Source organism: Lepidochelys olivacea (assembly GCF_965140295.1).
Source record: "Lepidochelys olivacea isolate rLepOli2 genome assembly, chromosome: 1".
NCBI classification, from domain to species: domain Eukaryota; kingdom Metazoa; phylum Chordata; order Testudines; family Cheloniidae; genus Lepidochelys; species Lepidochelys olivacea.
Window position 1 is genome coordinate 266,616,442 of NC_140411.1, and position 13,148 is coordinate 266,629,589.

At 47.7% G+C, this 13,148-nt stretch overlaps 1 protein-coding gene across 1 annotated transcript in view; it reads left to right on the forward strand.

Moving 5' to 3' along the window:
* Window positions 1-1,516: 1,516 nt before the first annotated feature.
* The window catches only part of SLC5A8 (solute carrier family 5 member 8), a 44,454-nt gene continuing 32,822 nt past the window's right edge, over window positions 1,517-13,148 (forward strand). Inside the window, exons 1-2 of the mRNA XM_084625452.1 lie at window positions 1,517-2,749; window positions 9,332-9,397. Coding sequence (XP_084481578.1) covers window positions 2,411-2,749; window positions 9,332-9,397 — 405 coding nt within the window. The 5' untranslated portion in view covers window positions 1,517-2,410. The remainder of the gene's footprint in view (window positions 2,750-9,331; window positions 9,398-13,148) is intronic.

A 13,148-nucleotide genomic window follows, 5' to 3' on the forward strand; every position in this document is an offset into this window, starting at 1 on the left:
AAATGCAGTATTATGGATTCAGAATTTTATTTTGTAGTAAACAGAGAGCGGGGGAAGATTCTGTAACATAATATTGTGCCAGATGTTTGAACAGAGTCATGCTCAGCTAGTAATTAGATATGGGGAAATAGTGTAGGGAATTGTTTTCAAACAGCCATTTCAGGGTCCTGCAAAAGACGATTGGGACCAGAGACGTCAGTTCAAGTTTTCAACAGTACCTAACTGACTAAGAGGTCTTGTGTAAGCTCGAAAGTTTGTCTCTCTCACCATCAGAAGTTGTTCCAGTAAAAGACATTACCTCACCCACCTTGTCTCTTTAGAATTCTACAGTCTAACTGAAAGTCAACTCTAGGCTCCTAAGTCACGTAGGTATTGTTGAAAATGTTACCTGTTGATAATATCTTCTAGGGGTGAAGTAGACAGCTCCATCTATTGCAAGTGAATCATTTCCACAGGTGAGACACTCATTTATTTGAAGCCTGCATGTGCAAACTCTTCAAATGAAAGTCCCACTGGCTGACACAATTTTGAATAGTTCAAAGAGGCCCTAATGTGCCAAATCTAAGAAAATCCATTATGGTGCCATGTAAACCATTGGAACACGCAACCAACCACTTTGGGGCTTCATACAGCTAGAAAGTAAGATCCTCATATAATCTGGTCATATTAAAGATTTAATTTGCAGGGTTGCACTTATTAAAAACGTTTCTGTGTCTTTTCTTTTCTTTTCTTTTCTTTTCTTTTGGGAAATGTGATACCAATATCTTTATCTGAATATGAAATGCTAGAAAACATCCCGGGGAACGTAAGGGGCACCACATGCTGTTGGTGAAGGTGTATGTTGGTGAGCAGTCTCATTCTAATGAGATATCTTGACTCATGGTACTGTTGATCCTGAGGTTACCTGAGTATGGGGGAAAGGGAAGGTCTTTTACAGAGAAGGTGTATTAAATGGGTTTCTGACTATGGAGGGGTTTGCTACTTGCCTTGCTGTAGGGAGACAACACCTATGCAGTAGTATTGAAAATTACAGGATTGTAGATAATGGCTACATGTTAGAGCAGTGGTTTGCAACCTTTTTTTCATTTGCAGACTCCTAAAAAACTTGGAATGAAGATGCAAACCCTGCTGGAAATCTTAGACATAGTTTGTGGACCTCCAGGGGTCCAGGGACCACAGGTTGAAAACCACTGATCCCTGTATCAGCCTACCATACAATCAGACATACAGGACTCCTCCAGGTCTTTTGGGGGCTGTGGGGCAAATAATGGCACGAAATCCTGATAAGTGTGGGAAGAAGAAGGTGAGTGTTTCCAGGATGGGCTGATTTCCTCTCACCCGCAAACTTCTTAATCATAGGGATGAGAGGGACAAGTATGTTGAAATGACTGACACTGTGCCATCAGCGCGATAGGGCTAAGGTCATATTAGCACCTTCTGACACTTCCCTCCCTCTTCATAAAAGCCAGACGCAATATTCTTCGGGCAAGAGCTGAGAGAGACATTTAACAGCTAATCTTCCTCCGGGTTACTCTCCCATAGTGTGCCCACGCGGTACCGCGCCGGGAGGACGCAGAGGGTGGGTGGATCTTGGGCATGCACCTCCTGCTCCTCTGCTGAGCTGGTTTCTGTCAACCACTCACCTGGGACTTTTATTTGGTGACTGCTCTTGGGGTTCCCAGCTCTGCGGCAGCGCAGCTGAGCCCACGTGCGCCGAGAGACCAGCACCGGTAAGGGGAGCGGAGAACGGTCCCCTGAGCCCTCAGCGGGTCCAGGGCACTCACAAGCGCACGGAAGCGCAGAGAACGGAGCTCGCAGAGCCGGGCACTGGGCGCGCAGGGAGCGGGGGCGCTGAGCTGGGCACAGGGCGCGCAGAGCCGGCACAGGGCGTGCAGGGAGCGGGGGCGCTGAGCTGGCCACAGAGCGCGCAGAGGCGGCACAGGGCGTGCAGGGAGCGGGGGCGCTGAGCTGGCCACAGGGCGCGCAGAGGCGGCACAGGGCGTGCAGGGAGCGGGGGCGCTGAGCTGGCCACAGGGCGCGCAGAGGCGGCACAGGGCGTGCAGGGAGCGGGGGCGCTGAGCTGGCCACAGAGCGCGCAGAGGCGGCACAGGGCGTGCAGGGAGCGGGGGCGCTGAGCTGGGCACAAGGCGCGCAGGGAGCGGGGGCGCTGAGCTGGGCACAGGGCGCGCAGGGAGAGGGGGCGCTGAGCTGGGCACAGGGCGCGCAGGGAGAGGGGGCGCTGAGCTGGGCACAGGGCGCGCAGGGAACGGGACGCGCAGCGCCGGGCACAGGGCGCGCAAATCGAGGATCGCTGGCTGCCACCCATAGCCCCGTGTAGCGAGCCCCGGAGGCGCCTCCTCCCCCGCCTCCAGAGTTAAACACAACCCCTCCGCTGCGAGCGCCTGCGGCCATGGGCATCGGGCACTTCACCGTGTGGGACTATGTGGTGTTCGGGGCCATGCTGCTGGTCTCCGCGGTCATCGGCGTGTACTACGCCTTCGCGGGCGGCGGCCAGCAGACCTCCAAGGACTTCCTGATGGGCGGCCGCAGCATGAACGCCCTGCCCGTGGCGCTGTCCCTCACCGCCAGCTTCATGTCGGCGGTCACCGTGCTGGGCACCCCGGCGGAGATTTACCGCTTCGGGGCCATATTCTGCATCTTCGCCATCACCTACTTCCTGGTGGTGCTCATCAGCGCCGAGGTCTTCCTGCCCGTCTTCTACAGGCTGGGGATCACCAGCACCTACGAGGTAAGCGGGGCTGCCGCTCTCTCCCCGCTAGGGAGCACTAGCCCCATTCAGCACCCTCGCTATACCCTCCACACCGATCCGCTATGCCTGTGTCTCTCAGGAGCGTCCCCCACGTGGCCTTGCCCCTGTAGTAGCCCGCCCCTTCCAATTGATATTTCCCCCTTGCAGAGGCCATGGCAGGTCTCCCGGTGACCCCTAAGATCTCCTGTCTCAATGGACTCACTCCATATGAGTTTGCTCCTGGAGAGTGGTTTCAGAGGGGTAGCCCTATTAGTCTGTATCTGCAAAAATAAAAAGGAGTACTTGTGGCACCTTAGAGCCTAACCAATTTATTTGGGCATAAGCTTTCGTGGGCTAAAATCCACTCCATGCATCTGATGAAGTGGGTTTTAGCCCACGAAAGCTTATGCCCAAATAAATTTGTTAGTCTCTAAGCTGCCACAAGTACTCCTAGTTGTTTTTTCTCCTGGAGAATGTTAGCCCTCTAGATTTTCAATCCAAGCTGTGGATTTAATTTTGCACAGATTGGTTCGTGACTTGGAATAACACAAAGAAAAGCCCTCTAAAATAGAAGCCGAAACTCCCAATCCTGGGTACCTGCCTCAATTTAAGTTCCTAAATCTAGGTTGAGGCATAAAGCGCCAATCCAGCAGATCATTTAGACACCCATATGATCAGTCAAGCATATGAACAGTCTTATTGATTTCACTGGGACTTCCTCTTGTGTTTACAGATAAATAGGTCTCTGGATCAGGGCCCTAAATAGCAGCGGCTGGATTTTCCTTAGTACTTATACAATGAGATCTGCAAGTGCTCAGCATATGTGCAAGTCAGGCCACTTCTTTACCTGGGTGCCAAAATATGGCTTTAGAAAATTAGGACTTGATTTTCCACTGCACCCCAGCCCAGTGTGGTAAAAGCTACACACAGGGCAATTTTAACTTAGGCCTCTGGCATAAAGTCCCTGAGGGATCTAGCATCCATTGGGAAGTGGGAGCCTTGTTGACATCGCCCCTTCACTCTTCCTGCATCTTGCCTATTCTTACACCAAGCAGTGAAGTTTCTGCACAGGAGGTGGAAGAACAGCTCTATTAGATTCTCCCCAACATAGGGGGAATTCTCCAGTACAAATCTCTAGTTGCCTCAAGTTGACTTTGCACCACATACATTTTGGGCTCTTAATTATGACTAGACACTAACTCCTGAAAAAGACGGGTAAAAAATGCAGTATTATTATAGTGCAGCCATTAAGTTCATTCCCCTCACTGTTAGTATGAGCGGACTACCATAGTTCAAACACTTCTTTTTGTTCACCGAAGTGTTAAACTGTGCCTTTCTGTATGCATCCATTCAAAATTCAGTGATGTTTAAACAATTGCAAAGACTCAAAGATGAATGCCAGCTCTTTGAAATGAGATATTTGTATCTGCATTGATTGGCCCATAAAGGAGATCTCCTTTACCCAACTGTACATGGATGTTTCTGTTAAGACAAGGGAATGAAATTTCAGGGTAAATGAAGCCAAGATTGAAGCCAAGATTGACTGTCAGCTGAGGATCTTGAGTCTTAGCCTACACTGTAGGCAGAAGGTTGTGGTTCATGCTTAGGGCCCTATTGTCGTCAGATGTCACCGTTGTGGTGCTCTGCTCTGTTCAATGTTGATAACAGTCGGCTGCGTGCGTGTGTTCGGTCTGTGTGCTGGCCCCGCTCTGTGCAGATAGCTGACACGGCAGCAGGGCCAGCCCACAACATTTTGGCACCTGAGGCGGGGAGCTCAAATGACGCCTCCATGTCCCCTCGCTTGAGCCAAAACTTTGAAAGGTCTCAATATGCCTTCTTCCCGTTCTACTCCTCTCATGGAACTGCTCTGCTACCTACCCCAATAAAGGAGAACTAACAACTTAAAATGTCTTGTTCAAAAATTTTAAGTAACACTTAACTTTCAAACGCCTGAACAGCAAATGCAACCTTTCTTGTCTGGCATTTTTATCTGTTTGAATAATCAAAGTGGTGCTTTCCGTGCCTTCTTGGTTGCAAAGATATGAACTGCTTCCTGCTGAAGGTCCACAGTCTGGGCCAGCTCATGCTCTATTGAGATAGCTGCAAGGCCGACCTGCCTCTCCTGTGTCATTGTGGAGTGTAGATATTTTTTATTAACTTCAGCTTGGAGAAGCTGCGTTCTCCACTGGTAACAGTTACAGGAAGTGTTAGAAGTATGTGCAGAGCAACTGGTCATTTTATTTCTGCACATATATTCCAGAACAGCCTTTGGAGTTGATCCTGCTGAAATGTATCTTGAAAGGGCTTTCAGTTCATCACCTAAAGCCCTCGCATCAATATCGCGCATGTCATCATGTGTCAACACTGTCTCTAGTGCCCTGCATTGCTGGTGTAGGTCTTCTTCAGGTATAGGGAGGAGTTTTGGAATATTATACAACATCCCAAATATACTGCTGTGTTCCTTGAGCTGCATGAAACATTCTTCAACTAACTCTATTTCACAATCTAGCACCTGGTTAAAGAATTCAACTTTGAATTGTTGTTTGGGGACTCTTATGGGATTATCCCGTGCCTTGTAATCAAAATGTCTTCTTCTTTGGTGACTCTTGTATTCTTGAATGGGTGGGAAAATAGCTTCAGTGTGAAGTTCCTCTGACAACTTCTGTGCACTCTTCAGAACGTTTTAAAATCGCTCATCTGGCCGGTAAGACTGTAGGTATGACTTTGCTTTCTCCAGTTGTTCCATTGCTCCAGATATATCAGGGTCAACACCATGGAGTCTCTTGCTTACAACATTTATTTCAAACAGTAAGTCATGCCACATCACTAAGCCACACAGAAATTTGAAGTTATGTATGTTTCTGGTGATTCCATTTCCCTCTGCCACTGTTCTCCCACAAACAGTTCCTGTCCTAGCATTATCCTCCATAATGGCAACTATGGCATCATCTGTCTTCCCAATTTGGAGTTTGATAGGCTTTATCGCCTCCACTCGACTTTCCCATCACGTGCCACTCAGTGGTTTCAGCATCAGAGAGGATGTTCCCAGATGTTGCTTCAAAATTTGCCATCAATAAGTTGATGCCAAGAGAAAAATACATAGATGCTTTGAATTACATTAAAAAATTCAGCAGCCTCACTAGAAGCTGATGCTGCATCACTGACCACTAAGTTCAATGAATGAGAACTGCATGGGACAAAAAAAGCTCGAGGGTTTAACTCTCGGATCTGTGTCTGCACTCCTCTGTTCTTTCCTCTCATGTTGGCACCATTATCATAGCTCTGACCTCTCATGTCAGCTATCATATCACAATTCCCATATCTTCCAGCTTTTTAGGAAGCACATTTGTCATACCAAATCCTGTAGTATCATCAATGTCAATAAATTCTAGAAAATGCTCTCTGACAGTCACCATTGCAGGGACATTTTCACTAGGTTCTGTTGTTGTTGTTACAAAACGCACCATTAAAGTCATTTGTTCCGTATGGCTGATATCAGGTGTGCAATCCAGAATAACAGAGTAATATCTTGCTGACTTCAGATCTGCCACATTCTTCTGTTTGACTTTTGTTGCCAGTAACTGTATGATCTCATTTTGAATTGTTTCCAAGGTAGTGGTGTGTGTACATTTCTTGGGTGGTGACTCTTCTTAGATGCTCCTGGAGTACAGCATCAAACTTAGCCATCAGCTCCACAATTTGAAGGAAGTTTCCATTGTTTGGCACATACAGCTGGTCTGAAGTGCCAGGCAGTGCTAGGTTTTGGGTAGCAAGCATTCTCACAATGGCAATGAGCCTTTTCAGAACATGTTGCTGGTAAAGAGACTCTGATGCAATCTTCTCTTGATGCTGATCATCTATGGTGGCCTTTAACCTTAGTCTCCTCTCAAGCTCTTTCCATCTGTGGAATGTTCTCTGGTGATTTGCTGCCTTCTCATGGCATGCCAGATTTCTAGCCAGATTTTTCCAGTCCTTTGTTCCTGTGGAACCCAATGTGGCTGGAACATTAGACTGGAAGAGTTTGCAACAAAAACAGTATGCAGCATTTTGAGTTTTTGAGTAGATAAGCCATGGCCTCTCCACTTTGTCACCATTGGGGATTTCACGCCAGTAATGTGTTGGATGGAAACTTCTATTTTCATTGTCTTTGGGGAACATGAAGTTTTTCACTTGCTGTGGTCCATGCAGTACAAGGAAGTCCCTCAGGCTACTGCTCAAGTGGGTCCACAGCCCTGGATCATCTAGATTTAAGGAACTAAACTTAGCAGCAGCTGTTTCTTGTGCCTCCACCACACTCTCCTCCTCTCTCTCCCTGCAGCTCCTGCTGCTTTTTGTTATTCCCTCTTACCTTTTCTCCTGCCTGCCTGTTATGTCTCCTGTGCCCTCCTTCCTCCAGCACAGCGCTCCACCATCTCTGTGCATCTAGAGCAGAGAGAATACATATGCACCAGCAGCAGACACAATTTTCTACACTCTGGGTCCTAGTGGCGCCCCCCCCCCACAGTCTGGCACCTGAGGCGGCTGCCTCAGTTCGCCTCATAGTAAGGCCAGCCCTCCACAGTAGACCCGAAGAGAACCCCCACTGACCACAAATTCCGAGAAGGTATTCAGGCAGGTTTATTGTCAAACGAAGCACAGTAATAGTTTTCCGCAGACTGTACAGGACATACTACGAATATGTGCCCCCTGACAATGGCCATAGCTCAGTCAGTGGCGGGACTCTCCACTGCCCCTTAGGCTGGACCAAGACAACTCCTTAGGTGTGAATTCTTATACACAGGTACAATCAAGTTACACATCACTCCTGATGTATTGAGGTACAACCCCTCTACCTAGTAAGGTGTTGCCTATCATCTTGTGCATGTTGGTTTGAACAAAACAACTCTATCCATCATGTTATCCTTTAGGACCCTGTCTTCCTTGTTATCTCTGTGGAATGTGCTAGTCCTGGTCTGTTCTGGTACCATCCTGGCCCATGTTTATATTACTAGTGCTTAGTGTTCAGGTATGTGTATAATTGCAGCATCAGCCTTCTTCTTGCCAGCTTCCATGAGCAGGGCCTGCCTCTGGCTCACAGCTTAATTTTGCTTTATGTTAGCAAAGTCTTGACCATTACTTTAGTTCAGGCCTTAGGTCTCATACTGGGCCTCTAATACAAGGGTTTACGTTTCAGGGCCTTATCCTACCACACCTACCAAATTCACGGCCATGAAAAATGCTTCACGGACCATGAAATCCGGTCTCCCCCCATGAAATCTGGTCTTTTGTGTGCTTTTACCCTATACTATACCAATTTCATGGAGGAACCAGAGTTTCTCAGACTGGGGGTCCTGACCCAAAAGGGAGTTGCAGGGGGGTCACAAGGTTATTTTAGGGGGGATCGTGGTATTGCCACCCTTACTTCTGTGCTGCCTTCAGAGCTGGGCGGCTGGAGAGCGGTGGCTGTTGGACGGGCCCCCAGTTCTGAAGGCGGCGCCCCACCAGCAGCTGCGCAAAAGTAAGGGTGACAATGCCATACCATGCCACCTTACTTCTGCACTGCTGCCTTCCAAGCTGGGTGGCCTGAGAATGGCGGCTGCTGACTGAGGGCCCAGCTCTGCAGGTAGCAGCACAGAAGTAAGGGTGGCAATACCGTACCATGCTCCTGGCCAGCAGCCGCTGCTCTCTGGCCACCCCATTCTGAAGGCGGCATCACCGCCAGCAGCAGCGCAGAAGTAAGGGTAGCAATACCACAACCCTCCCTACAATAACCATGTGACCCACCCCCACTTCTTTTTAGGTTAGGACCCCTACAATTTCTTCACCGTGAAATTTCATATTTAAATAGCTGAAATAATGAAATTTACTCTTTTTAAAATCCTATGACCATGAAATTGACCAAAATGGACTGTGAATTTGGTAGGGCCCTATTCATGCTGTATAAGATCTGGGTATTATTATTAGTAGTAATTTATTATTATACACCATGCCAGAAGTTGGGTTTATATATAATGCTAACAGACAGTGAATGCCTCGGGCAAGTGCTGCTGGTCCTGGTACAGTAGCAGGAGATCCAGATTTAGATGACCCAGTTAAACTGAAAGACTTCTGCCCCTCTCAGACAGCTGTTCAGCTGCAAATGAAAATCTTGGCAGTTTTCAAAAAGGGTAGGATAACTCTTTCTTCCACCTCACAATAAAAAAAAGTTATATTCCCTCACAACTAGTTAGGATTGTAGCTAAACACGTAACAACGGCTGGATTTTGTCCAGTCACAATGCACAACTATTGTCTGAAAAGTTCTGTAAGATATCTGTGCTAGAAAGCACTACGTATGTATGTATATATGACCAAACTCTGTTCTTTGTGCTCCAGCTTGTACTAACTAGGTAAATATTTAGCTTCTCTCAGGTTTAACTAAATGACAGTGATGTCTGCAGAAAACAAGATCAGGTTGATCATGAGAGCTGCCAGCCATCCATGTAAATATAAAAACGGTTACTTCCGCTGAACAGTAGTATCTTTTCTTACAGGAGGTGTCTTAATACCATTTCTATAAATGTAAATTTTTGACATTAAAGTTGTTTATTCACCTCTTTTGCAGTATTTGGAGCTTCGATTTAATAAATATCTGCGTCTCTGTGGGACAATCCTCTTCATTATACAAACGGCAAGTAAACCTCAAACAGGTTCTTTGATCTTTAATAGCCTTGAACATTATTTTAGTGTGGTGTAACTGGTAGTCACGTGTAAGTGGTTGCTAAGTTTATTGTGAAATATTAGATATTGACATGAAAGAAAGAGACAAGGAAGTTCTTCATACTACCTAGTAATGAAGAGCATGCACTCTCCAGCACTGCTCTTTGTTCCCTGCCCAGAGGATCCTTGAGTAACCCGAGTATCTAGGGAACGTTGAACTAAACACACGTTGCAATGCTAGCTGGTTGCTTGCTACTTGGCACTGGTACTTGTCCCTCCCTGTAAAGCAAGGACAAACCCATCAGAGATATAGAAAGCATGAGAAGAATAGTGGAACACCACTATATTTGAATACCGATGTCATCTCACCCTAAAATAATATTCACTAAGAAACTGAAGGCTAAAAGTGGGCCAAGCTATTCATAAACCACAGCGAAAAATAATTCAATACATATTAGAAATATGTCCAAGAAAATATGTATTTCTCTGTGCTAAAGCTTATATCTGAAACTGTCTGGATCATTAAAAGGAAGATTTTTTAAAAATAGTATTTTACTGTTCTGCTGGTATAATTTTATTGGTCCTCTAGCCATCGGTGTGTCATTTTTTTCTAAATAAAATGAAGAAGTTGAAAGATTAGATCTCGATTCTTCTTTTAATTTAGACAAAATCTGATCATGATTGTGGCAAGAACACGTTTTGTCTGGGATGCCAGAAAGCAGATGGGAAAACATTCACTGCATATTAGAAAGCTATTTTTCGATGCTGACTCACTCAAAAAGTTTGCTGTCCCATGCCATGCTGACAGTCAGCCAGGTACTCTATGGGTATGTCTACACTACGAAATTAGGTCGAATTTATAGAAGTCATTTTTTTAGAAATCGGTTTTATGTATTCGAGTATGTGTGTCCCCACAGAAAATGCTCTAAGTGCATTAAGTGCATTAACTCGGCGGAGTGCTTCCACAGTACCGAGGCTAGAGTCGACTTCTGGAGCGTTGCACTGTGGGTAGCTATCCCACCGTTCCTGCAGTCTCTGCTGCCCATTGGAATTCTGGGTTGAGATCCCAATGCCTGATGGGGCTAAAACATTGTCGCGGGTGGTTCTGGGTACATATCGTCAGGCCCCCGTTCCCTCTCTCCCTCCATGAAATCAAGGGCAGACAATCGTTTCGCGCCTTTTTTCCTGAGTTACCTGTGCAGACGCCATACCACGGCAAGCATGGAGCCCGCTCCGCTCACTATCACCGTATGTCTCCTGGGTGCTGGCAGATACACGGTAGCAGCAACCCATTGCCTTGTGGCAGCAGACGGTGCAATAGGACTGGTAGCCGTCATCATCATGTCCGAGGTGCTCCTGGCCCCATTGGCCAGGAGCGCCTGGGCAGACATGGGTGCAGGGACTAAATTTGGAGTGACTTGAGCAGGTCATTCTCTTTAGTCCTGCAGTCAGTCCTATTGAACCATCTTATGGTAAGCAGGCAGACGATATGTATTGCTGGCAGTCGTATTGCATCATCTTCTGCCGGGCAGCCATGAGATGTGGATGGCATGCAGTCCTCTGCACCATCTGCTGCCAGCCAAAGATGTAAAAGATAGATGGAGTGGATCAGAACAAGAAATAGACCAGATTTGTTTTGTACTCATTTGCGTCCCCCCCTCCCCCGTCTAGGGGACTCATTCCTCTAGGTCACACTGCAGTCTCTCACAGAGAAGGTGCAGCGAGGTAAATCTAGCCATGTATCAATCAGAGGCCAGGCTAACCTCCTTGTTCCAATAAGAACAATAACTTAGGTGCACCATTTCTTATTGGAACCCTCCGTGAAGTCCTGCCTGAAATACTCCTTGATGTAAAGCCACCCCCTTTGTTGATTTTAGCTCCCTGAAGCCAACCCTGTAAGCCGTGTCATCAGTCGCCCCTCCCTCCGTCAGAGCAATGGCAGACAATCGTTCCGCGCCTTTTTTCTGTGCGGACACCATACCAAGGCAAGCATGGAGGCCGCTCAGCTCACTTTGGCAATTAGGAGCACATTAAACACCACACGCATTATCCAGCAGTATATGCAGCACCAGAACCTGGCAGAGCGATACCGGGCGAGGAGGCGACGTCAGCGCTGTTGCGTGAGTGATCAGGACATGGACACAGATTTCTCTGAAAGCATGGGCCCTGGCAATGCATGCATCATGGTGCTAATGGGGCAGGTTCATGCTGTGGAATGCCGATTCTGGGCTCGGGAAACAAGCACACACTGGTGGGACCGCATAGTGTTGCAGGTCTGGGATGATTTCCAGTGGCTGCGAAACTTTCGCATGCGTAAGGGCACTTTCACGGAACTTTGTGACTTGCTTTCCCCTGCCCTGAAGCACATGAATACCAAGATGAGAGCAGCCCTCACAGTTGAGAAGTGAGTGGCAATAGCCCTGTGGAACCTTGCAACGCCAGACAGCTACCGGTCAGTTGGGAATCAATTTGGAGTGGGCAAATCTACTGTGGGGGCTGCTGTGATGCAAGTAGCCCACGCAATCAAAGATCTGCTGATATCAAGGGTAGTGACCCTGGGACATGTGCAGGTCATAGTGGATGGCTTTGCTGCAATTGGATTCCCTAACTGTGGTGGGGCCATAGACGGAACCCATATCCCTATCTTGGCACCGGAGCACCAAGCCGCCGAGTACATAAACCGCAAGGGGTACTTTTCAATAGTGCTGCAAGCTCTGGTGGATCACAAGGGACGTTTCACCAACATCAACGTGGGATGGCCGGGAAAGGTACATGACGCTCGCATCTTCAGGAACTCTGGTCTGTTTCAAAAGCTGCAGAAAGGGACTTTATTCCCAGACCAGAAAATAACTGTTGGGGATGTTGACATGCCTATAGTTATCCTTGGGGACCCAGCCTACCCCTTAATGCCATGGCTCATGAAGCCGTATACAGGCAGCCTGGACAGTAGTCAGGAGCTGTTCAACTACAGGCTGAGCAAGTGCAGAATGGTGGTAGAATGTGCATTTGGACGTTTAAAGGCGCGCTGGCGCAGTTTACTGACTCGCTTAGACCTCAGCAAAACCAATATTCCCACTGTTATTACTGCTTGCTGTGTGCTCCACAATATCTGTGAGAGTAAGGGGGAGACATTTATGGCGGGGTGGGAGGTGAGGCAAATCGCCTGGCTGCTGGTTATGCGCAGCCAGACACCAGGTCGGTTAGAAGAGCACAGGAGGGCGCGGTACGCATCAGAGAAGCTTTGAAAACCAGTTTCATGACTGGCCAGGCTACGGTGTGAAAGTTCTCTTTGTTTCTCCTTGATGAAACCCCCGCCCCTTGGTTCACTCTACTTCCCTGTAAGCTAACCACACTCCCCTCCTCCCTTCGATCACCGCTTGCAGAGGCAATAAAGTCATTGTTGCTTCACATTCATGCATTCTTTATTCATTCATCACACAAATAGGGGGATGACTACCAAGGTAGCCCAGGAGGGGTGGTGGAGGAGGGAAGGAAAATGCCACACAGCACTTTAAAAGTTTACAACTTTAAAATTTATTGAATGACAGCCTTCTTTTTTTTGGACAATCCTCTGTGGCGGAGTGGCTGGTTGGCCGGAGGCTCCCCCACTGCATTCTTGGGCGTCTGGGTGTGGAGGCTATGGAACTTGGGGAGGAGGGTGGTTGGTTACACAGGGGCTGTAGTGGCAGTCTGTGCTCCAGCTGCCTTTGCTGCAGCTCAGT